At 42.5% G+C, this 27,034-nt stretch overlaps 1 protein-coding gene across 1 annotated transcript in view; it reads right to left on the bottom strand.

Annotated features, from left to right (window-relative positions):
* Positions 1–27,034, bottom strand: part of GNAL (G protein subunit alpha L) — a 572,953-nt gene that overhangs the window by 353,259 nt on the left and 192,660 nt on the right. The window contains 3 exon segments of the mRNA XM_033934098.1: positions 23,206–23,325; positions 23,527–23,581; positions 24,510–24,582. Of these exon segments, the coding sequence (XP_033789989.1) occupies positions 23,206–23,325; positions 23,527–23,581; positions 24,510–24,582 (248 nt within the window).

Raw genomic sequence — 27,034 nt, 5'->3', positions numbered from 1 at the left:
AGTGCAAATTAACTCAAAACACGGCTCGATAGTTGACAAGCAAACACGCATTTCATCGTCTACCATCTGTAGTTCTCTTTTTTTTTTTTTCCAATTTAATTTCTGTTAGAGTTGAAAATCCAAGTTCGCAAAGATAAGTAGATCCAAATGGTAATAAAGCCTTGATTGGTTTGTTGCTCAAATTAGAATAACTACTGCATAAAAAACCAAAACTAAAATAACTTGCCGTTAGTTTTCAAGGACCAATCACGTCAAAGAACGATTCTTGTCTAGGCAGCTGTATCCTTACACACACTGATGCTCATAACATTGACAGACTCTTGTGTCCACAACATACATGTCATCTATTCTAGTGTATACTTATGAAGGGAATTTTTAGAAATAAAGAAAAAATTCTGGAATCTCTTCGGGGCACATAGTTTGAGAGACACTGGGCTACAAGAAACCTTTGGATGTTCTTCTGGGATGTTTTGCGACTTCCCCAATGAGTTGTCTCTGTGCCCTTGGAATAATTTTGACAGGCTGGACATTCCTGGGAAATTTCACCATTGTTCCAAGTATTCTTCATTTGGCTCTCACTGTGGTTTAATGGAGTCCCTGAGCCTCAAAATGGCTTTATAACCCTTTCCAAACTGATATCGATCAACAATGATTTTTCTCATCCCTTGTGGAAAATCCTTTGATTGTAGCACAGTATTCTTGTAGAAACCTTGTGCCGACTACCTCATTCTCATAGTAAGGTTCAGTATATACCGTAGTGGGGTTTAGAATCAGCAGGGCTGGCTGCAGTCAAACTTGGCTGTCTGTGTTCAATCAGCTGAATCTAATTCATCAATTAAATATGGTCAATTTGGTTTATTGAGTAATAAAGAGAACAGTTTATTTTTTCATATAGGTAATATGGGTATTGGATAACTTTGTTCCTTAAATAAATAATTTGTAAACTGTAATATGTGTTCACACAGGTTCCCTTTAATCTAATATTACATTTTGTTTAAAGATCAGAAACCTTTCAGTGCGACATTATGCAATAAAAAGAGAAATCAGGTTGGGGTAAAAACTTTCACACATGATTGGAATGATCATTTTAAACTGTACTGGGTAAGTTAATATTGAAACAAATGGATTTATCCATAGAATTACCCTACTAGGTCAGGCCAAAGCCTGTTTCTTACAATGGCCAATCCATGTCAAAAATAACCGGCAGATCTCAAAGAATGGATCCATTTCTTGTTACTTACACCCAGGTAGAGAATGATGTGGGAAAAAAAATTTGTCCCCATTCCCATCCCGTCCCCGTGAGCTTGGTGCTCTGTCCCCGTCCCATCCCAATAAGCCATCTGATCCCATCTGCACAAGCCTCAAATAGTTATGATTTTATACTGAACTTATTTTATTAAAGTAAAAAGAAACAATATTCTGTACAATTGTCATTTTATAAGCACAAATAATACAAAGCAAGGATCAACAAAACCCGTCTCCCCTCCCCTTCACAAATATCCCCTCCACTATCGAAAAAACGGAATAAGACAAATTATTACAGAATGCTACACAGAAAAATCATGCTAACAGAACACCGCAGTCACACATGACAGGAATAATGTTAGGAGATTGCAACTAGGGCAACTGCCCCCTGCTCAGAGAAAGCACCAAGCCAGTTGGAAGCTAAAGAAGCACGGCCTGGGCTTTGCAGTCCCCAGTTATGTCTAACACCAGCTCTACCAGAATACATATTTCAAATCTGATATATTCTAATCACAAAATAGAAAATAAAATTATTTTTTCTACCTTTTAGTCTTCAAATCATGTTGACATTTCTTCTTTCTCCATGCTCACCATCCATCTTCTATTTCTGTGTATGTATTGTTCTCCATGTTCAGCATCTCCCTTCTCTATGTCTCCTATATGTCCCTTTCTAGTATTTCCCCTGTGCCCATCTCTCTACCTTCATCATCTCACCATTCTTTGATCCCATCATCCTGTGTACAGTATCGCTCCTCTATATCCCTATACCCCCTGTCCAGCATCTTCCTTCTTCGTTCTTATTCTCCCCCATGTCTAGCCATCTTCTGTGTCCATATACCCTCCCATGTCTGGCATTGCCCCTGTGTCCATATACCACCCCCATGCAGCATTCCCCTTTTTGTCCCTTTTCCTTTGCTCCCATCCATCTCCCCTCTATTTGTATATCTCCCAGTGTCCAACTTCTCCCCTCTCTTACTCCCCTCCACCAATGTGTCTTACACTCTCTCTTTCCTCCCTCCACTATGTTCAATATTTCACTCATTCTTCCTTCATCTCCTTAGTTCAGCTTTTCTCTTTCCCTTTCCTTCTCTCTCTTCCTCCCTGCAGGTCCTGCACCTCTCTCCCTTCGCTCTAGCCCCCTTCCCATGGGTCCAACACCTCTATCCCCTCCCTTCAGCACCCAGGTGTGGGTCTAGCACCTCTCCCTTCCCTCCAGCTCCACTTCACCCACCACATGGGCCCAGCACCTGTTTCTCTTCCAAAAATCCCCAGACCAGATCCAGCAATTGTCTTCCTTCCCTTCAGCTCCAGCTGGTCCAGCAGCCCAAGCAACTCTCTCCCCCCTGCATGGGTGCAGCAGCAGCCCCTCTCCCTATCACAGGTCCAACAACCCCCCACTCTCACACCCTCCCTCTTGATAACAGACAGCAAATAAACAACAACAAACCTATGATGCTCCTGGGTCAGCCATGCCTCCCAGGGCGAGCCTTCCAGCCTCTTAAAAGCTTCCTGCAAGCAGGGCTGCTCCGACCAGAACCTTCTTGCTGCTGAGTCCCTCCTTCCAATGTAACATCCATCCGGAAGGAGGGACTTGGCAGCAAGAAAGTTCCGGTCAGAGCAGCCCTGCATGCAGGAAGCTTGTAAGAGGGTGGTAGGCCTGCCCCAGGAGGCATGAAAGGGGTCAACCTAGGAGCGTCACAGGTTTGTTGTTTTGGGGGTTTTTGCCGCCCACGATCAAGAGGAATGGTGCAAGGGTGGGGGACTGTTGGACCCACGATAGGGAGGGATGGGGGACTGCTGAACTCACGATGGGGGGTGCTTCTGGACGTGCGATCGCAACGGGAACTGCTAACCAGGAGGGGTGGGAAGGAGGCAACTCGCGGCAGATCATTTATTGCGGGGACAAGGCCATTCACCATTCCATGGGGCGGAGAATGGCCTTGTCCCCGTACCCGCAGCAGCCAGTTGATTTTTTTCCCCCCTTTCTGTGGGTTACCCACGGCTAGCCATGGGCAATAGTCACCATGTCATTCTCTACACCCAGGCATACGCAGTGGCTTTTCCAAATCTACCTGGCTAGAAATGATTTATGGGCAAATACCTGAAAGAAATGTCCATAAATCATCTACATTAAAATTCTTCACTACATCTTCTTTCAGCCTACAAATGTCAGTTATAGAAAACCACCTGCTCTCTAAAACAGCTGGAATCAAGCTTTCCCTGCAGGCATACAAAAATTGTCACACCAAATGGTGCTGTTATAAGCTTGCAGGATTTCAATCATAGCAACTACTTCTCACAAAGTTTCTAACCACAACAAAAGGGAGGCCCAATGTAGTACACATGAGAAGCAGCAAAGAAAAACACCCATAGTATTATTTCTTCTGCAAACCACCGAATGCCTCACTGGGACCAATAACTAAACTAAACAAGACACATGAGACAACACAGAGCCTCCACAACAACTTCCTACTCTCACTGTCACCTTATCCAGTGTGAAAGCAATCTCAAGAGTTCAATGCACTGCTGAACCGTACATAGCAGAGGCGAAAATAACAGCAATACTTTTTTATTTAAGCAAAAGTGGCTATATTTTTCATATACAGTGGTACCTTAGTTTACGAGCATAATTCATTCCAGGAGCATGCTCGTAAGCCAAAGCACTCATATATCAAAGCAAAGTTTCCCATAGGCCCTAATGCAAACTCAGAAGATTCGTTCTACAACCAAAGTTTGCTATGGTGGCCCAGGGGTAGGTACCTGCCTGTGGGTGCCACAACCCCTTCGGCGGGGTGGCTTCCTTCCCTTGGGGGTCCCCGTGCAGCTGCCCTCCCGCTTCGGCCGATGCCTCTGCTGTCTGCCAGCACCTCCCGGCTCCTGATTCAAGCCGGCCGCCATCCTGCTTGATTGTATGTGGTACGCGCGTTGTTGGGGCGGCAGCTGGCTTGACTTGGGAGTTGAGAGGTCCTGTGCATGCTTCTGCAGGATGGCAGCCGGCTTGAATCGGGATCTAAGAGGTATCGCCCGAAGCAGGAGGGCCGCTGTACGGGGACCCCGAGGGAAGGAAGCCACCCCGCTGAAGGGGCTGTGGCACCCACAGGCAGGTACCCACCCCTGGGCCACCATAGCCGAGAGCTCGTTTAGTGAGTCAACACTCGTTTTGCGAGTTAAGGTTTGCAGGAATGTTTTGCTCGTCTTGCAAAACACTCGCAAACTGCGTTACTCGTAAACCAAGGTTTGACTGTATTTTGTTTGCTTTATTCATTGATTTGTACACCATGATATGCAGTACTGTAATTGTGAAGGGTGGTATATTAAATGAACTAAACTATTAAACTATGTAAAATTGTGGTTCATAGAAATTAAAGAATTTCCAAGACCAAGATTACAAGTGCAACATTTTATCCACAGAAGCTGGCAAAAGCTTCCATGAAAGTGACATGGCTTGTATAACACGTGCCACTTCCAGAGAGTATGTATCCAAAATATATTCTCTTATAATTCTAGCTACTCAGGAAAAGGCCTCAGAATAGGAGCCTACGCACAGTCCTATCACAGACTGAAACTTCAGCGTAGCTGCTCCTTACTCCAATCATTGGCCAAAAAACCTGAGAGTTTATTCAGTACATTTTAAATATTTTTTAAATAAATATATATAATTTTTTTAAACTTTTTTAAAATTATTTATAAACTCATGGGTACATCTCTCTAATAGTTTGAGAAAGAATTTGACAACTGGATACTTATCTCAGCGTTGTCATTATTAGTTCATGTATTGCCTGTTAACTGCCAATAAGTTGCCGACGTGGCCAGCGTTTCGTGGACATAACACTCGGTCCACTGCTTCAGGGCCAGAGGCAGAGACATGAGGCCTTTTCCTGAGTAGCTAGAATTATAAGAGAATATAGTTTGGATACATACTCTCTGGAAGTGGTATTTGTTATCATTTTTGTATATTGTGTTTTGAACCACTTCGGGTGAATATATCTTGGAGTTTGTATAACATGTGCACATAAACCAGTCTGCAATTCTAGCAGTGTCCTTAAGTCCTGCTTGACTATCAAGCCTTAACTGAAAGGTCTTCCACAGCTGAGACCTGCACACTAACTACGGAAGGGGAAAGGAAGGGAACGGGGACTTGTATATAGGCAGTCCCCAGGATGAGTTACATTTTTAAAGCTGTTCTTAAGTCGGGTTTGTATGTAACACAGAACCTGTAGATTGTAAGATTCCTGCTGCTTACCTCTGCTCCCAGCTGACAAAGGGCCGACTGTCCCTACCCATGTTCCCTCTAAGGTACAGCATGCACAACCACACACTGTTCTTAATGTGGCCATGCATCATTCCTGAATCTGCTACAGGAGAAGTGCAGGAGTCTGTGCCACTGGAAATACTGTTCAGTGAAATCAAATGAAGCCGCAACTATGTTCTTAAGTACAAGTCGTACTTAAGTCGGGCGTCTGTAACTTGGGGACTGCCTGTACTGCCTTTTTGTGGCTTTGGTGTTCAGAGTTGACATTCAAAGTGGTGGGTCACAAGGAACAGCACTGGGGTTTGATGTCATGTCTCCCCCACTAACTAGCATTAAACACACACACTACTGCCAATTTTCCTGCTGGCAGTGCACAATGTTTTACTATCCCAAGTATCCAACCAAATGGAAACAAAATGCACCAGTGCGGTGCATCAGTGCAGAGGTTTCCCTGCCCTAAATGGCCCAAAATAAAAGGGCTAATCAGCACAGAGAACCTCCCTCATCCCTGTCCAGTATCTAAAAGGCACCTCAACAGACACCTCTCCTCTACATCAGTGGTTCCCAACCCTCTCCTGGAGGACCACCAGGCCAGTCAGGTTTTCAGGATAGCCCTAATGAATATGCATGAGAGAGATCTGCATATAATAGAGGTACCAGGCATGCAAATCTGCTCCATGAATATTCATTAGGGCTATCCTGAAAACCCGACTGGCCTGATGGTCTTCCAGGACAGGGTTGGGAACCACTGCTCTACACCTTTCACGCTCCCAGAGACTCAATCAGGCCTCACTGCCAGCAGAGATCCCCACTTGACCTCAGCCCCCCTATCCCGATGCAGAGAAGATCCTCCAGATCCAGATGACCCTCACTTCCGCAAGACAGATTAAAGCCTGCCTAGGCTAAGTAAATGCCCAACACACCCTCCATGCATGCTCCATAGGAACTGAATGGGCTTCAGTGAATTCACCACAGCAGCACTGCCACCGTGGCTTTGTAAAAGGGGCCCTTAATCACCATTAATAATTTATGCATTAATCACAGAGTTAACGGCAATTAACTTGCAGCATAAAAGCAATTATGTTTGATCAACTTCAGCCTCACCACATTGTAGGTTGATTCCTGTTAACTTTAACAAATGCTAATCAACCCCACATTCACATCTGCACACGTACACATGTACAAACGCAAGAATTTTTAAAATACGCAGAGGAGTTTTAATGGTATAGCATGAATGCCATTCAATATACTTTTCAGTACGTACTGACACTTTCCTGTGCCCCACTTTACTTATAGAATACTTATTGTATGAAACAATATGGCGGTAATTCTATCAATTAGCGGCTCAGTTTAGACCTCTTAAAGCCGTGGGTTTCGCAACAATTCTATAATAGCATCTTGGTGTAAAGATTCCGCTTCTAGAATACTAGTGCATGTCTGAATTGGTGCACCCTCTTATGCCACGGCAATGGCAGGTATAAGCTGGCAGAGCAGTGTGCTGAGTGACATCATCATTTATAGTATTCTCAAAAATACATATGCAACTGTGAGACATGACTATGGCCCACTCACGCTCCGCCCATTTGTTCTCAGCTTCCCTCTTTGTGGTTAAGCACTACAGCCTAATAGAGCTTTGACATCTGAAGATCAAAAGTTATTGGAACCAATAATGCGAGAGATACGTTGAAACCAGTGCTGCTGCTTTCAGTATTGCAGGTATTAAGCTATGGAACGCATTGGTGGAACAGTTATGGCTGTGTTCCGACCGGTTAAGATAGTGTATCGCAAACTGTGTGCCCCGGCAGATTCCAGGTGTGCTGCGAGATGCTGGCGAGGAGGAGGGTTGCCAGCGCCAGCTGACCACTTACAGGACGAGCCTCTCGTGGCAAGACGCACGTCCTGTAGTCAGTCAGCCGGCACCTCTGCCCCATCTTCTCGCCTCTCCTTCTGCAGCACCCCGCTACCGGCGGTAATAGGAGGCTCAGGGTCGCGGGTATCGACACGATGATGTCACACATGCGCGTGACATCATCACATCAATGCCCTCGCATTTCTGGGTGCCCTCCAGCCACAGCCCCAAGATTATGTGCTGCGGCTTTAAATGTTTGCGACACACTGGGTTAAGATTTTAAAAATTAATGAAGACACAATTTTTCAGTGGCACAGTGGGTTATTTTAAGAGTATAAGAACATAAGAATTGCCACTGCTGAGTCAGACCAGTGGTCCATCATGCCCAGAAGTCCGCTCACGCGGCGGCCCTATGGTCCAAGACCAGCACCCTAACTGAGACTAGCCCCACCAGCGCACGTTCCTGTTCAGCAGAAACTTGTCTAACTTTGTCTTGAATCCCTGGAGGGTGTTTTCCCCGATAACAGCCTCCGGAAGAGCATTCCAGCTTTCTACCACTCTCTGGGTGAAGAAGAACTTCCTTACGTTTGTACATAATCTATCCCCTTTCAACTTTAGAGAGTGCCCTCTTGTTCTCCCTACCTTGGAGAGGGTGAACAACTTGTCCTTATCTACTAAGTCTATCCCCTTCAGTACCTTGAATGTTTCGATCATGTCTCCTCTCAATCTCCTTTGTTCGAGGGAGAAGAGGCCCAGTTTCTCTAATCTTTCGCTGTACGGCAGCTCCTCCAGCCCCTTAACCATCTTAGTCGCTCTTCTCTGGACCCTTTCGAGTAGTACCGTGTCCTTCTTCATGTAGTTGCTTTGTGATGTTTATTCCTAAGTTTTTATGTTCATACTCTGTAAACCGCCTAGTTCCGGAAAGTATATAAATGTTTAAAATAAAAATAATTAAAAGATTCTATAAACAGTGTCTAGGTTGGGCACCGCTAGGTGTCCTAATTACAGACACCTAGTGGACAATTAAAATTTGCACGCAGCTTAATTGTTTTTTTTATGGGTTAAATGGCACCATGCCATTAAAAACCCATTGAAAAGCAATTTTTAATTGCTAATTTAGGTTGCGCATGGATACCACACAGCGCCTAGTGAAGGCACCCTCTGATGCCTACCTAAAAAGTGGGTGTGGTTAAGGGGGCGGAGAACAGCATAGTAGACAGGCACCAGTAAATATACTGGTGACTACCTCTAGAATGCCTAGCAATGCCTAGGTCCATGCAATTGACAACCACACGGAGCGGTGCCTACAAGCTAGTCGCTGCTAAGTGCCTGTAACAGAGTCCAGTCCAGATCTTCCTGGCGCCCTGTACACATGTATTCAAAACAGTATAGACATTCGTAGAAAGTGTAAGGAAAAGCTTTTGTTTACACACTCTTTTGAGCCTTATATCAGCCTCTAGATTTGGAAGCCTTCTCTCTCTCTGGGACCTCCTTGAATGAATCTTAAACTGGAAAAGATATACTCATGTCTTCCTGTGTCCCACCCCCGGGATTCAGCAGCTCTTCCACCTCTTCTCAGGCAACGCAGCACTAAGCTGCTGAACACAGGGCATCCTGGGAGTTGTAGTTCCTTCCCTCTCTGATTAGCACCCCCTGCTGCTTGGTGGTATATCATCATCATTTTTGAGGGAGAATCCCTAGCTCTTTCACAGTGCCGTTTATAGAATCAGGCCTTTAGTGCATATTAAGTGGCTGTCAGTTAATGGGACCTTTGACGCATATAAGTGGCCTGTATCTTTAGGCACTAGTTTATTGAATTACTATCACCTAACTTACTTACTTGGTTTTATACCTTGTCCTCCCAGCACGGTGTATCACAATATGATGAGTATTGCACGACAAACAGGATGAACATGAAACACACAAAAGAGAACCTCCAAAGAAGTATAAATCTCTCTTGCTTTGGTTGACCCTCTGTAGAATAAATTCCTGTATTTTCCTTCCATTAACAAAAGACCCCTGAAAACATTAGTCGATTTCTCCTCCCTCAATATTTGCGGGGGTTAGGGGCAGAGCCAGCCCCAACTTTTGGGCCGACTTTGACCCACCCCCGCCTTCCTCTCGCCTTCCCCCCGACCTTACCTGGTGGTCTAGTGGTCTTTCGGGGCAGGAGCGATCTTCCTACTCTCCTACCCCATGCAGATCACTTATCCAAAATGGCTGCCGTGAGTTCCTGTAGTCTCTCGAGACTACGATGGGAACTCATGGAAGCCAATTTTGGATGAGTGATCTGCAAGGAGCAGGAGACTAGGAAGATTGCTCCTGCCCAAAAAGACCGCTATACCACCAGGTAAGGTCCAGGGAGGTCCAGGAGACGGGAGAGAGGTGGGGATGATTCCAGTTTTAGGAAATCGCAAATAATTGAAATTGTGAGTCCTAAAACTGCAAATCGGGAGGGGGAAGTGTACTACATTTCTTTCACGGAAAAGTAGCATGCTTTGATGTTCAAAATGGCTAGCTAAACCAATTTATATTTGAAACAGATGTAAAAGTTGCATAAATGATTTGAAAGTACAGTAGAATCCCAGTTAATCGGCACTCAACCAACTGGCAAAAAAATCTTACCCCCCCCCAAGACCACCTTCACTGCTACCCTCCACTGCAACATCCCCCCTATCCCTCGGAGGCTACTGGCGCTGCTATCCTCTCTTCGTGTCCCAGATGATGTTGCTGCTGTCTACCTCCTCCCACCACTGACCGGCACTGTGCTTACCATATGCATGCTGGTGCTGAAAGAGCCTTCCACCGATGTTCTACGTCGGATTGCATCTGCACAAACTCAAGGACTTCTAGCTCCTGCCCTCTCCAAGAACATTTGTGGCAAGCTCTTTTATCACCGGCACACATATGGTAAGCACAGTGCTGGTCAGTGGGGGGAGGAGGTGGACAGCAATGCCGATCATCTCAGGCACAGAGGAGAGCAGCGCCAATGGCCTCGGGAGGGGAGTTGCAGTGGAAGGTAGCAGCGCTGGTGGCCTCAGGGGGAGAGGGGTTGCAGTGGGAGGACAGCAGCAACAGTGGTCTTCATGGGGGGCACAAATATAAACAGAGACCCCCATTTTGGGGGGCAAAAATCTCAGTTTATATTAAAGTACTGTATATATGGTAGTTAGACCTATTTTTAATAGTAACTCTCAAGCAACCCCATGGGTGCCGGATAACAGAGAGTCTACTGTAACTACAGAACAAATTTCCAAGTTTATTAGTTATTTATATACTGCCTATCAATGGAGGTTGTCTAAGCGTTTTTTTCATTCAGATACTCAAGCATTTTTTCCTATCTGTCCCAGGGGCCTCACAATCTATTTAATGTATTGAGGGCAATGGAGGATTAAGTGACATGCCCAGGGTGCTACCACAGATCTGTAAAAATCTGACAGCAATGTTCTTTCCTTCTTTTAAATAAAATATAATTCTTCTATACAAATGATCACAAAAAAACTGGAAGAATTGGGATAGAATCATGTTTTTTGGTGGGAATCCCTATACTTATTCTATCGTTATGAATGTATGAATTCAGAAATAACTGGTCATAATAAAAACTTTAATGTGATTTGGGGCCATTAGCAAATTTTGTAACCAATCAATAGTACAGGCACATTCGGGATGGGATGGGAGGGAGGTTGGGGGGCAAAGATATTTTTAATATTACTTGTCAGTAATTTGTGTTGTTTAACTGTACCATTTGTTATATTTTCTGATGCAATGTGTGTATGTTTAAAAAAAATGAATAAAGAATTATTAAATAAAATAAATAAATAATATATAATTCTTACAATATTTTTTTTTTCTGGTACTCTCCACTTCCCTTAAAAAAAACCCAAGTTTTTGCAGTTTGGGAGAGATGTGATTAAAACCTGGATTTCCACACATCATTCAAATCACAGAATGTCATACAGCTATGAGACTGCTTTCCAATGAAGATACCTCTGAGAAATTAGGCAAATCTTCTTTCTTTCATACTACTAAACTAGGGGCTGTAAAAAAAATATGATTAAAAAAAAAAAAAATCAAACGAAAGTGGAATTCGATTTCCACATATTTTAAAGACATTTTTATTCCATTTTCCCTCAAATACTTTTAAAGAATGGAGAAGCAGCCTAGTGGCTTCAGAACTGAGCTGCCAGCCAGGGAATTCCAGTTCAAATCCTGCAACTGTTCCTTGTGATCTTGGACAAGTCATATAATTCTCCCACTGCCTCAGGTAAAAACAAAACGCAAAAGTCCTTTTATTAAGCTGCAGTAAAAAGTGGCCTTAGCATGTCCTTAATGGGTCTTTCACAAGCGCAAAGGTCATTTTTAACATGCTAAGGCCATTTTAAAGATTTTTTTTCTCATTTTTTTTATATTAATGGCCAAGTGCTGTTGCAACTTTCTCAAAAAATAGGGAGAATAATAAGTCTTAGACCTCTGTGACCAAATTATTAACCTTGCACTCTAAATCACAGAAATAGTAAACCATAATGTTTAAACAAAATGAAAATTATTATTGTGCATAAAGTGCTCAGACCATACCCTTATGCTCAATGAGTTAGAGCTAAGGTAGCAACAAGACCATCATAGCACTTTATAGGTCCCATACTGCCAAACAAAACCAACCATAGTAAGAATGTCTTTATACTTAGCTTAGTATGAAAAAAGCTGAATCTTTGTAGCGTTAGGCGGTCTCCCAAGGTACTGCTATACAGTGGTACCTCGGTTTACGAGTACACCGGTTTGCGAGTGTTTTGCAAGATGAGCAAAACATTCGCAAAATCGGTGCCTCAGAAACTGAGCGCGCTTCGATTTGCGAGCGCCCCCCCCCGCGATCTGGCACCCCCCCGCCGCCATCGGGCACCCCTCCCCCCCCCGCTGTGACCTGAGGTCCCCCCAACCCACTCGAACCCTCTTCTTACTTTGCTGTAGCCTCTACAGCGGCACCGGCACTAGCATGTCCTGTGCGTGGTGCCGGTGCCTGAAGATCTGCTTCCTGTGCTGGGCCTTTAGCATGTGCGCATGCTCAAGGCCTGAGAGTTCACGTCGAACGTGAACTCTCAAGGCCCAGCACAGGAAGCAGATCTTCAGGCACCGGCACCACACACAGGACATGCTGATGCCGGTGCCGCTGCGGAGGCTACAGCAAAGTAAGAAGAGGGTTTGGGTGGGTTGGGGGGACCTCAGGTCGCGGTGGGGGGGGGTGCCCGATGACGGCGGGGGGGGTGCGGATCGCGGGGGGAGGGTGCCGGTTCGCCGGGGGGGGGGGGGCCTTCGGGAGGAGCAATACCGGTTCTCGTGAGGGGGGGAGGGAACCTATCAAAGCGAGTTTCCATTATTTCTTATGGGGAAACTCGCTTTGATAAACAAGCATTTTGGATTACGAGCATGCTCCTGGAACGGATTATGCTCGTAATCCAAGGTACCACTGTATAGTGAAGAACTCATATGAAGTGACTGATAGAACCAAACAAAAACTGCACAAGGGTATGGTCTGAGCACTTTATGCACAATAATAACGTTCATTTTGTTTAAACATTATGGGCTCCTTTTACTAAGCTGCGACAGCGGTTTTCACGCACGCTGAATTGCTGTGCGTGCTAGACCTTAACGCCAGCATTGAGCTGGCGTTAGTTCCAGCCGCGTAGCGCGGGTTTAGCGCATGCTAAAACCCTGCGTGCGCTAAAAATGCTATCGCAGCTTAGTAAAAGGAGCCCTATGGTTTATTGTTCCTGTGATTTACCCCCTGTTTTACTAAGGTGAGTTAAGCGCTAATATTTAACGCACGCTAAAACGCTTAGCGTACCTTAGTAAAACAGGGGGTTAGAGTACAAGGTCATTAATATGCAGCTTTTTTTAAAAAATTACTGTGGCAGCACTTACCACCACCTATTTTGTAGGTGGCAAGGGCTTCTGTTTTTTCCATATGCTAAACACAAAACCTTTTTTAAAAACCCCACTGAAAAATCAAAAATGATAAACAGCAAAAATGTGGGGTGAAAGATCCCAGAAGTGACAACAGACGCTGTAATGTGCGGGTGTATCCTCGGTAATTTGGAGATTCTAAACACTCGAGGATTCGAAAAACTTGAAGATTTTGGATATGATATTCAATATTATACAACAAACAGTCCAACAAGACTGTTCCTGAAGAAGCTCGGATACTCATAGTAGGGAGCGAAACGGGAGATCTTCCGTCGGGCAGTAAAACTTCGCTTCAAGTTAAGTACAATCATAATAATTACAACGTGAGGGGATTGTTATGACGATTTTAGCAAAATAGAGATTAAAAGAAGGTGAAATAATAAAGAAAAAACAAATCATAAAGAATTTTATAAGAATAAAGAGTATAAAGGACCGATGATAGCTCACAAGTGTGTTGCACGCCGAGACTTGTTCTAGTGGCAGTGCAACAGTGAGCGCTTGAGATCCATTATAAATCTCTTTTATTCAACTTCATGCAAGAAGTGTGGTTGAAGCAGTAACCCATCCGTATTTTTGGTGATTAAGTGTGAAATAACTATTGCCAAAGATCATAATCAGTACTGAAACGAATGGTAAGGCTGAGCTTTCATTCAAAATCTAAAACTCATTTGTGGTAAGACCTCAGAAGTTCATTCCCCAACTCTCTATAGGGCAGCCTAAGCTGATCCATTCGGGGGATTAATTTATCAATCACCGGTCAATCACCACTCACCAACCTTATTGAAAAAAAGTTTCACACTTATAATGTTCAAAGAATATTTATGATATTTATAATATTTATTGTTTTAACACGATAAGATTTTGCATTGAAGTTGGTGAGTGGTGATTGACCGGTGATTGATAAATTAATCCCCCAAATGGATAAGCTTAGGCTGCCCTATAATGAGTTGGGGAATGAACTTCTGAGGTCTCACCACAAATATGTTTTAGATTTTGAGTGAAAGCTCAGCCTTACCATTCGTTTCAGTACTGATTATGATCTTTGGCAATAGTTATTTCACCCCACATTTTTGCTGTTTTCCATATGCTAACCAGTTAACACACAGTAAATGTAGATTAGCAGAGGAAGGCCTACTCACTGCTCCCCAACACTCCCCCCTCAAAAACTATATATATATAAATATTTAGCGTGCACACATTCTAAAATTACCACTTGATGGTGTAGTTTAGTAAAAGGGGCACCTTAGGCTGTAAGCCCTCCAGGGAAAGAAAAAAATACCTTCTGTACCTGATTATAACTTGCCTTGATCTACTACTGAAAAGGACAGGAGCTAAACCATATAAAATTAATGTGGCAAATGTGAAGGTACAAATTAAAAACGGACCTGCATGTGTTATCTCCTGGACATCAGCAGGATGCCTTATACTTTCTTACTAAGCAGACCCAGAACAAAAGGTTCAAGCCCGAAGGCATTCTGACACTAAACCACAGCCCAGGACATCACATACTATACTGTGTTGAGATCAAAATCATTTACATGCAGTTAAAAGGGAACTATCATCTCTTTGTTTGCAGGTCTAGATGCGTGGGCTTTGCTATATTTGAGTTATGAGTAAATTAAGGACTGTGCACTTGAAAGCCCCTGGGAAGTGGGAAAAGTTGAGGGGCCCTTTTGTTTCTTTGGGTTCTTCGTGTGCTTGTAATTTGCATACCCAACGGGGTGCTTTTTGTTTGCTATTTGGGCTGGGGAAGGGCTTGATTACTGTACTTAGGGCTAGATTCACTAAGGGCACAGATCGGATCCGATCCGTGAGGGATCCGATCCATTTCTGGGGGGCTGTTTTACAAATCGCCCTCATGCAAATGAGGATGATCGGAATCATGCCCCCAACCACCTGCCCGGATCGCTCTATAGCCATCCCAATGCATACGCAGACCATCTGTAGATGGTCTGCACATGCACTGGCCCTACGAGCCTGGTGGGGATTTTTTTTTTTTTTTTAATGTTTTAAACTTTTTTGCGAGCCCTTGGTTTTAACCCGCTTTAAGTCTGTGGGTTAAAACCATGGGCTTGCACTGCGGGGAAGGGCAGGAGAGATTTGGGGCGAGAGCAGGAGATCGGGGCAGAGAGCAGGGCGGCAGAAGGCAGGGCAGTCGGAAAGGACCTCAGCAGTTGCTTATTTTTGGATCGACCAGCCCAGTCGGTGTTGCTTTTTTATTTTAGTGAATCGCTTCCTGCCTACATTTGAATGCCGTTCCCCCTCAATTGCAGGTGCGGATCGGAGGATGATTGGGACAGAGGTTAGTGAATCGGGTCGGAAAGAAATCGGTCGTAAAACGGTCGCTAAGTGGTCGGAAGTTGATCGGTGGACTTAGTGAGTCTAGCCCTTAATGGAAAAACTTGAAAAAGTGAGTTTGCTTTTGGTTCTGCATTTTGCTTGAGCGGAGTGTGTTGCTTGGTTTGTCTTTGCTACTTTTTTCAGAACTTCTGCTTCTTTTTGTAATGCTCTGCTTTAATTAATAAAATACCTTGTTGAATTAAAAAAGGGGATCTTGTTATTTTAAATACAGTACACATGTATAACAAATTTTAATTCTTAAGTTAACCAGAAAAACAGGGCCTCTAGGAAGATATGTTCCATAAACCCTCCCCCAAAAAGCTGTATTTCTACAATTTAGACGAAAAAGTTTGAACTACAAAACTCTCCTTAATTTTCATAATCATATACAACTATGAACTAATTAAATTTAATTTTTTGTAGTCTTCCTTCAAAACTCAAATTCTTTACATGTAGATAAATTCTTTACATGCAGGTAAACTAGGAAAATCACTTCTTTTCAAAATCACAGGTCTCTGGAATGACCTCACTATCCCGCTGCGGAACCTGAGCTCCATCCATTTATTCCGCAAGCAACTAAAAACCTGGCTCTTCTCTAACATGTAATTTCTTTTCCCACTCGATTTATAAACTTATGTAAACCTTTTCCTACTCTTTCTCGTTTTAAGTTCTTGTAAACCGTGCCGAGCTCTACTTCCGTGGGGATGATGCGGTATATAAACTTAAGGTTTAGTTTAGTTTAGTTTAGTATGTAACAGCAAGTGAGGAATTCTGAGAAACATAATCTCTAATACAGATGGTTATAAGGATATAAATTCACATTTGCGCAAAAATTCAACATATGAAATAAACACATTTTGCAAAGAAAGAAATTTTGCCAAAACCAGAAGAATTACACTTTCCATTTCAAAGAGCTAAACAAAATGTTTCTGTGAGATCATATAGGTAAAATATCCTATGACACTTAGTAATCTGGCCTTTTTCATTTACATAAGAAACTTGTACAAGCAGGCATACCACACGTGTGAATAACCAGCACATGCTGTATTAAAGGCAACAACACTACAAGGTATTTCAGTTTATCTAACTTTCAGAGAGTGAATTTTTCCAGAAGAAACCCCCTTTATCTGTTCCTCAGCACCATACAGTGGGAATAGCCAGAATGCATGCCATACCGAGAAGGTCATCTACTAATGGTTAGCATGTGCTAATGTCTTTATCACATGTTATCTGAATAAAATAGGCCCTATGGCATATGATGTGCAGAAACGGCATCTCCTAAATCAGTGATGATCAGCCTGTTTACACAAATGTCAGAACAATGCCATTCAGCAAATTACATATAGTTGGAAGGATTGGAGGAGATTAAATTATAACTTCTGGTGGAACTCATTATGCCATATCTATAAAATGGAAAGATTTATTGCTTTACAATGGGGATATTTTCAGAAATTTCAGGATATGTGGAAACCATTAACAAAATATTGTAAGGATTAAGTAAAATTTTTTCCCTTATATTTATCAGGTTAAGGTGTAGGGAGGGGGGTATTTTATTATTATATATTTAATATGATAATGGAATATATGGTTGGGAGGGATGGGAAAGGGGAAGGGATAAGAATTTATGTAAGATACCAATGATTGTTTATAAGTGATGTATTTATTGTTATTGTGAATTAATATATTTAACACTTAATGTAATTTTGAAAATGAATAAAGAATTAAAAAAAAAAAAAAGAACAATCCCTAATGCACCACACACAGAAAATTAGCTCCATATAAACTTGCCAACAAAACTCAATGTGATGACTGAATGAACATAAATGATCAAAAATGGTCTGCTATTGTATACTTCTGTTATTACTTTCATGAGATCTCTGTAGCTATGTAAGTTAATTTATTTCTTTATTTCTAGTATTTATATCCCACTTGCAACTAAGTGGGTAACAGAAAACATATATTTTTAAAAATCACCATAAAACAGTACAACAAACATAAAACCAACCATCAAACTTCGCTATACATCTATCATCAAATAGCCAGTGCATTATCCCCCTCTCTTACAAAGCCGCGCCAGCGTTTTTAGCGCCGGCCGCAGTGGTAAGAATTCTAACACTCATTGAAATCCTATGAGTGTTAAGAGTTCTTACCAACGTGGCCAGCACTAAAAACGCTAGTGTGGCTTTGTCAAGGAGGGCCTAAGTGTATGCCAAGGCCTCCTTTTTAAATACATCAAAGGATAGGTTTACCATATGGCTCCAGACAAAAGAGGATGGATTGAGACATCCGGGTTTTACTTTCATTGCTTTCAATGGGAATAAAACCCAGATGTCTCAATTTGTCCTCATTTTTTTCTGAAGCCATAAGATAACCCTATCAAAGGATGAGAAAAGATGTAAAGAACCAGAAAGTTTGTTCCATAATGAAGGTCCAATAACTGACATTGTATTATGGCTGGTAACTAAATAAATAGCATAACCTTTGAGGCTCCATTAACTGTTTCACCCCAGTGGACTGCAATGGACGAGAGGGATTCTAAAGTTATTCTGAAAATATTTCCATAATACAGCATTTCAAATAGCCAAAACTCTGGTTAATGACATTTGTGCGGCCATTTTCTGCGTAAACTTCCCAAGGTCTCACTGGCTGTGTAAATTCAGTGGTGGGTCACAGTTGCCCACCTCTACTCTAAATTATTACTTATGAAAAAGTGATAATGGTGCCACAGCCTATGCAATCAGGATTAACCACAATTTATCTTTTCCACAACACACAAACACCTAGCTGACCACCCTCTTCCTTTTCATCCTTCTCAGTTTGCTTAGTTAAGGATTAGCTGCTGTATCTGGTTTTGGAAAACAACAGACATTGAAAAGCTCCGAAAATCTTTAAATGGTTCTAAAGATATAATGAGTCTGCAAAGATGGCAGCTTATAATACAATGAACTGCCATGCTTGTGGAGTTATTTTAGCCTTACTGCAAAATATAAAATGTACCTTAAGACTTCTATTTACTAAAGCACGCTAAAATTTTGCACCTAACTGGCCGGAGGTTGTGATAGGCCAGAGCACACTACAGGGTTTCAAGGAAGGTTTAGATAGGTTCCTAAAGGATGAGGGGATTGAGGGTTACAGATAGATGTAGAGGTAGGTTACAGAAATAGTCAGGAACCACTTCACAGGTCACAGACCTGATGAGCTACCGCGGGAGCGGACCGCTGGGCGCGATGGACCTCTGGTCTGACCCACTGGTGGCAACTTCTTATGTTCTTAGGCAATGTGTAATTTTAGCAATTATTTGGCCTTATTTGTTTTAAGGAGCAGGTTTCGGGCTGTAAGTTATATGCTATATTGTATTGTGATTTGTTGAATTTTGTTTTAATTATGTATGTATTGCTGTCACCTGCATAGATGCTGGATATGCGGACGACAAGTGTTATAAATAAATAAATAATGTGTGCTAACTACAAAAGGTAATCTGGATAAGACACAAAACCTATGCAGTAACAGTTGGGGGCATTCCCTGTATTTTGAGGGGGGCTGTCATACAGTTAAGGCAGGCCATGCATGAACTGCACAGCAGATACACAAAATGCAGATACCACACCACTTCACCTCGAAGTAGAAGCTTACTGTACTGCATTATTTGCCATGATAGCAATTAATTCACAGCTGCTGCATAAATTAAAAGGTGCAATCCCCAGTCCTAACCAGGGCTGGCTTTAGCAACTGTGGGGCCCTGTGCAGACCTGCCTGGGAATTAAGATTTCAAATAAGGTGTTAGGAATGTATTGATTAATTTATTTAAACAGAATTTTTTAACTGTTGACAACCACTGTAATTTTACTGATTTACAAGCTTGGGATACCCTGTATCCCAGAGGTGGTGCAATATAAAAAATAAATAGAGAACCATTGAATAGATGCTATTACCAAGGGGGAGAGAGGAAAGAGGAGATGGAAATGTGCATGGAAAGGAAAAGGAAAAGAAGCTTTAACTTTTGGTCAACCGCCAGTTGCAAAGCTGACTCAGTTAAGCGCAAGGTCTGGTGCAGCTGTCCTTTTGCCCCTGCTTATGGAGGACACTGGCCATAACCTGCCTAAAATGATATATTCCATGTCAGCTGTTTAATATGGCAATAATCATGCATCAACAATTAATCTGCTGCCCAATTAACATGCAGTTACTTCCACATTAAAGAGCCAATGCAGCTTCGTAAGCAGGGGCTTAAATGTGAGAATTCTTACCATAATTACTGCCATTACTATTTTTTTTATTATTTATATACCACTTATATCATAAGTGGTTTACATTCAGGTACTTTATCATATTTCCCTATCTGTCCCAGCGGGCTCAAACTCTATCTAGTGTACCTGGGGCAATGAGGGGATTAAGTGACTTGCCCAGGATCACAAGGAGCAGCGAGGGATTTGAACCCACAACTTTAGGGTGCAAAGGCTATAGCTCTAGCCCAGGGGACTCAAAGTCCCTCCTTGAGGGCCGCAATCCAGTCGGGTTTTCAGGATTTCCCCAATGAATATGCATGAGATCTATGTGCATGTACTGCTTTCAATGCATATTCATTGGGGAAATCCTGAAAACCCGACTGGATTGCGGCCCTCAAGGAATGACTTTGAGATCCCTGCTCTAGCCACTGTGCCACACACTCCTATCTGCTTGGTTTCTGTTAACTTTTCTCTCTTACTGCAACCAAAATACTTAAAAATTAAAGGTATTGAAACCCAAATAATATTAAACAATATACCATTTGAACAAGCTGAAAAAAGCAAAGAATCCACTGATTGTTTTTCAGCAACATTAGCAGCGGCCTTTATAAAATTTTATGTGCAGAACGTCACAACATCACTCGACCAAGAGACAATGCATTATCTAGAAAATTACTGCGAGATCAACATTCAGAGACTTGTACATTTAGCTGCAGCCACTATGGCAGGGGTAGGGAACTCCGGTCCTCAAGAGCTGTATTCCAGTCAGGTTTTAAGGATTTCCCCAATGAATATGCATGAGATCTATTTGCATGCACTGCTTTCAATGCATATTCATTGAGGAAATCCTGAAAACCCGACTGGAATACGGCTCTCGAGGACCGGAGTTCCCTACCCCTGCACTAAGGGGTCCTTTTACTAGGGCGCATTAGTGCGTCTTAGCCAGCGCAAAATATTAGCGCGTGCTAACACATCCATTATATCCTATGGACGCAATGCCATGTGTTAGCATTTAGCGTGCGCTAAGACGCACTAGTACGCCTTAGTAAAAGGACCCCTAAGTGTGCAAGATCTCTGTGAATCCTCAGGTAATATATAGAAATAAAGCAAAACATAGAGGAAATAATCTCAAATTATTTCAAAAAATGTATTTATATACCACTAAGTGATTTACATTCAGGCTCAAGCATGTACTAAGTTAGACCAGTAAAAAAGGAATCATTTTATTTCATGTTTTATTTCTATATATTACATTTAAAAGTGGACTAACATGGTTACCACGCCATTTTGCTCAAATGAAAACTCAGCAACTAATGTCTAAAAAAATTTCGCTGGCTGCCACAGCTAAATACTGTACAATATGCAGGTGTGTGTTTAATACCTGCATAAGTACATGTAAGTGCAGTGCAAAACATGAGCTCTTCTCTTTATAATCCACATTCTGCTTATTCCACGAGGAAGTGTTATGGGAAAACACTACGTCTGACAGAATATGAGGAAGTACGGAACCCCCCCCCCACACACACACACACACACACACAGAGTTTAGGTTTGTACTTTTCATGCAAATTTTCCTAGAGTCAAGGAAAAAAATTTAAAATGTATATAAATTTTTTTTAAAAAACCAAAAAACTCTAGAAAACAAAAATAACCCCTTTCAATTAAAAAAAATCTCAAACTGAAACAAAACGAATGAACTTTATGCAACAAATCAATTTAGTCAGTAAAAGAGCAATTTTTGATGGAAAGAATTCAGTAAGGGCTCCTTTTACAAAGCCACGTTAGCGGCTTTATCGCGTCATGACTTTTTATCACGCGCTAGCCGAAAAACTACCGCCTGCTCAAGACGAGGCGGTAGAGGCTAGCGCGGCCAGCAGTTTAGCGCGCGCTATTACGCGTGTTAAACAGCTAACGCGGCTTCGTAAAAGGAGCCCTAAAATTCATCATTTTATTTCAAGTTGCTATGTAGCAGGAAACACAATTGTGGAATGCCCTTCCTGATTCAATTCGCAGGCAGTTACGCTTTTATCTTTTCGTACATGTCTGAAGACCAATTATTTCCAGGAAGCTTTTTCTTAAATGAGTTATGATGTTATTATTTTACTATGAGCTGTGTATTGTATTTATGGTGAACTATGTATGTCTATATGTAACCCACTCATATTTTGGGATGTTAATAAGACAGAATGAATGAGATAGGCCTCTATACACAGCAACTAACAGGTAGAAGCACAAGAATTACAAACCAAACCCAGAGACAAGGTACATAAGGAAATGGACCCCACTCCCCACACATGACTCTTTTTTTAGTGTAAATTCAGGCTACAGTGCCTACAGTACCATTCAAAATCCAGCGCCTACATTTCAACTACAGTGGTACCTCGGAATCCGAAAGTGTGTGTGTGTGTGTGTGTGTGTGTGCTTGTGCCCCAGAATCTGAATGCTGCTTTGGAATATTTGTTAATATTTTACCTTAAAATCCAGTGTATTTCCTGTTAAAATTTGAGTTTGTGGGACCCAGGAACAGATTAATCCAGTTTCTATTATTTTCAATGGGAAAAAATGTCTTGGAACTCGAACAGGGTTCCGGAATGGATTAAGTTCGGATTCCAAGGTATCACTGTATTTCCTTCTAGGATTTCCCTAATAAATGTGTCAAAATACTCCGACAAAGAGTGAGGTCCCAAACAAGCAAGTCCAGAGTCCCAGGAACTAATGCAAACGTCTACTTATTGATGTATTCAGCACAGACGGAGACAGTGCTTGCTACTGAAGGAGCACAATTCATATTCACTCAGATCAGGGTACCGGTGCTGGACCAAAATACTCCAAGCCAAGGAAAGACAATCGGATTAAAATTCCCCTGCACCTGTATCACAACTGTTACAAGACTGAACAGTACAGCAAGAAATAAGGCACCCACAGAAACAGTGTGTAACTACGTGCAATGCCCATCACTTCTCAGTAACACCTCTGCTAAGCTCAAAATTTACTCTAAGAACAGGTCATTAAGAATTCTGTGTGATGAAAAGTACAATAAATACTCAATAACTTTTTCATGGCTGCATGCTCCATTAATGGAGATCTCTTTATGGAGAAAGCACCATGTTTCTAAATAATAATGGAACAGGGGTACCAGGATTGCTCTCTAGTGATTCTGAAGAAGAAAAACACACGCCAACAAGCAGCTTCATCATAGCTAAGCAAAGAGCTATGAAAACCCTTTCTCTTGCTGTCAAACAAAAGGATCCCCTAATTAGCACAGTACAATCTCTGCAGTCGTAAAAAAACAAACAAACCCAAAGGTAAATATTATATTAAAACCTAGATCCTACCTGCGTATAGTCAAAATCAGAGAGAGGAGCTATACTCTTGAGGTAGTCCACTCGGAACTGGTTCGCTGGATTGGCCAATGGAATTGGGGGTATTAAAGTGCTCATTGCTGAAGCTATAGTCTAAAATTGAACAGAAAAAAAAAAGTCTAAATCAAACCAGTCAGTAATCCAAGGAATACAAAACACAAAATCAATAGTAGACATCTGATCAAAATGCGATGTCTGTTTCTATACACACACAATCCTAGATAGCACAGTGCAAATGGCTGAATATTTTAGTAAAGTACTAAAGCTTTGGAAGAAGGAACATGCATTTCTTACCACAATTGCATCTTTAACATTTTTCCGAATGTCCAGAATTTTCTGTTTCTTTTCTCTACATTGAGACAAAAAGGATTAATAATGTAATTCCCTACCCAGGACACATTAATCAACCCACATTTCTAACACAACTCCCTGTTAACAGCACAAGATGCTGCAATTTTTTTTTTTTTTGGGGGGGGGGGGGTCCACCATCACTTTCTCTTTTTTTTTTTTTTTTTCTTCATCTACCAGTATATATGAAATACAAGAGGCCGCTGTAAAATTCTCAGCCCAACCAAAAAGAGAATGATGTGGAGCCGTGAAACTTCCAAGTTATTCCACACTTTTCTTGATACTTGAAATGAAACGAAAAGTGTCGAGAAAAGTGTGGAATAACTTGGAAGTTCGTTCTCTTCTTGGTTGGGCTGAGAACTTGGGCAGCTTGCACCAAATGTCATGCTAGAGACATCTTGACCCATGCAACCAACAAACTCCTTTACAGCTAATCAGTTTATCACCCCTGCTTTAAATGGATGTGGCATCTTCACAATCCTGCAGCCCCTCCTCCCAAATCAGAGAAAAAGCCAGCATAGTATGAAATCAAATCAATGGTAACATCGGCACAGCCTGTGGGCACCATGAACGACAGAGAGAGATCTCCAGCAGGAGTTACTTGCTATGTGAAAGTAGAGTCGCCATGTTGCTGCTATACAGGGGCCTGCCAAGCGCTGCAGCAGCAGCAGCAACTGTATAAAATACAGTACATGGTCCGAAAGAAAATTAAATACAGAAAAAAAAAATTGCAACGTTACCGTTTCCTTTACACCACCGTTTAGACAGTGACAACCCACCAAGGCTGAAAATGTGACTGAGATCTGCAACAACACTAACCCCCCCCCCCCCCAAAAAAAAAAAAAAAATACACATTCTACCGACCTATATTTACACACCCGCACACATATATTATCTCCATGCACACGCATCTATCAGCAAATTCTTACTCTGGGTTAAATCCGTTGACGTGCAGGATCCTCATCTGTTTGACAATCGTGCTTTTGCCCGACTCGCCGGCCCCTGTCAGAGAGCACATGGAGAGAGAGAGAGAAAGGGGTTTTTATTGCAGCAGGTACAGGAGTGGGAGAGCCCTGCCCGCCTCCCTCCTCTACGCAGACAGCCGCAGAATAGCACCGCATCGGCCACCGGCCCGAGCGCGCGTCGCCCGCGTGCGGTCTCGAGCCCGGCGGCTTCCCGCCATCAAGCGCTCTCCCGGCCGGCTCACCCAGCAGCAGCAGACGGTGCGTGGCTTTGTACGCGAGCCTCTCTTTCTGCAGCTGCTTCTCTATCTTTTTGTTGGCCTCTCGTCGCTCTTTCTCGTCGATGCGCTGATCCTCCGTCTTGCTGTTGCCTAAACAACCCATTTTTCTTCCAGTGGTTTCAGTTCAAGCAAAAATATATAATCTTGTCTCTATTTCCCCCCCCACCCCCCTCTCCCTTGCTCTTTCTCGGTATATAAAAATATTTGTGTAAAAAAATATGTACAGATAATTGTATATAAGGTAATGTGTGTATTTATAGTCCCGCAACGGTCTGACCGCCACTAAAAATAGTCTGTCCGTCGCCTTCCTCCTCTTGATCAATCCGCTTAGCTTTTTCTTGTTCCAGATGACAGAAACGAGCGCAGAAAGGTAATGTTTCTGAAGGGGGGGAAATCTGTACAGATGTCTATAAATAACACACAATGGAGAGAGAGAAGGGCTCCTCCTGGAAACCAGCCTAATGCTGCTCTCCTCTCTCCCTCCCCACATACACAATCCCTATATTTCTCTGTAAATTTCTGTCTATTTTTGTCTTTCTAACTCAGCACTGCCTCTTTCTGCAAGACCAGGAAATAACCAAAATGAAAAAAAAAAAAAAAAAAAAAAAAGCCACAGCTATACTGTAATTTTTTTCCTCTGACGTGCACACCTCCCTTCCCCTCTGTCCCCTCAAAAAATGAGAAAGGCACAGGCAGCTGCGGTTATACAAAAGCACAAATGCAAAATTGCAACAAATCCAGGCTCCTCCCCTTAAGGTTTCACTCTCTCCTGTCGGCACCGTCTCCGGTGCCTTCTAGCTCTCCCAGCTAACTGTTGCAGTTTCTATTGCCCCCATCTCTCCTCCTATCACTGCCACCCCTCCCCCCTCTCTGGTCAGTTACTACTTCTCTGAAAAGAGATTAAAAAAAAAAAATAAAGATTTCCCCATCATCGTGTAACATCCCTCCCTGTGTTTGGCCAATGCTTAATTTTGCTGGTTTGTCAGTTTTAATAGTATGGAAGCCAATGTGCTAGTGGTATATATGACAAAGTGCTCTGGTTTGTGGAAACACTAGGTGCAGCTCCCAAATTTTTATTTTCTGACATTTCCCATGTCATTTAGGAGAGCTTGTGGGGGGGGGGGAGAGGTTTAAGTTTTTTTCCTTAATTTTGAATAATATCATTGTTGGCATGCCCTCTTTCTGAAAAAATTGTGCACACCCTTTCACATGAGAGCACATTATTGATGCACACAATAAAAGTCAAGCTCCAGGTACCTTAACATTGAAGAATGGCAGGAGGGATACCCACTCCTTCCTGCCAGCAGGCTACCAGTGTCCCCTGACAGCCCCCCACCTTAACATTGAAGAACGGCCAGATGGCTGCCCACCTCTTAAAAATGGCAGGCCTTCCCCTTCCTGGTACATCCTGGGATGCACCAGGAGGGGCCTAAGGCCCTGATTGGCTCTTGTGCCTAAGGCCCCTCTCTGGCCTTACAACCTGCAGTTCAGCTGATCATCCCAGGCAGAGCAGCAAATTACTACTACTACTAATTATAATTATTTATATAGCACTACCAGACATGCGAAGTGCTGTACAGAGTTACAAAGAAGAAAACAGTCCCTGCTCGAAAGAGCTTACAATCCCCAGGTACCTTAGTTAGATTGTGAGCCCACCGGGACAGATAGGGAAAATACTTGAGTACCTGATTGTAAAATCGCTTAGATAACCTTGATAGGCAGAATATAAAATCCTAATAAAACTTGAAAACTTAAACAGCCTAGACAGACAAACAATGTCATGGATACAGTTAAGGGGAACGGATAATCAGCTGGCTGGGTTGGAGGGCAGAGGAGTAGGGTTAAGGACTGAAGGCTATATCAAAAAGGAGGGTTTTCAGTATACATTTATACAAGGGAAGGGAAGGGGCTTGACGGACAAACTCAGGTAATTTATTCCAGGCACAGGGGCAGCTAGATGAAAGGAACAAAGTCTAGAATTGGCAGTGGAAGAAAAGGGTAAAGCTAAGAGCGGCTTATCTGAGGAACAGAGTTCTCTGGGAGGTGTATAAGGAGAGAGAAGAGAGATATTGAGGGGCAACAGAATGAACACACTTGTAGGTCAGTTACAGTTATTTATTTGATATAACCGCACTTTACTGACAAAAAGTCAAATCAAAGCAAAAACTATGGGGAATAATTAAAAATCAAAACGAACAAAGACAGGTTAAC

Source organism: Geotrypetes seraphini, chromosome 2 (genome assembly GCF_902459505.1).
Source record: "Geotrypetes seraphini chromosome 2, aGeoSer1.1, whole genome shotgun sequence".
NCBI lineage: Eukaryota > Metazoa > Chordata > Amphibia > Gymnophiona > Dermophiidae > Geotrypetes > Geotrypetes seraphini.
Note: the sequence above shows the minus strand (reverse complement) of the source record. Positions and strands in the feature narration are given on the sequence as shown.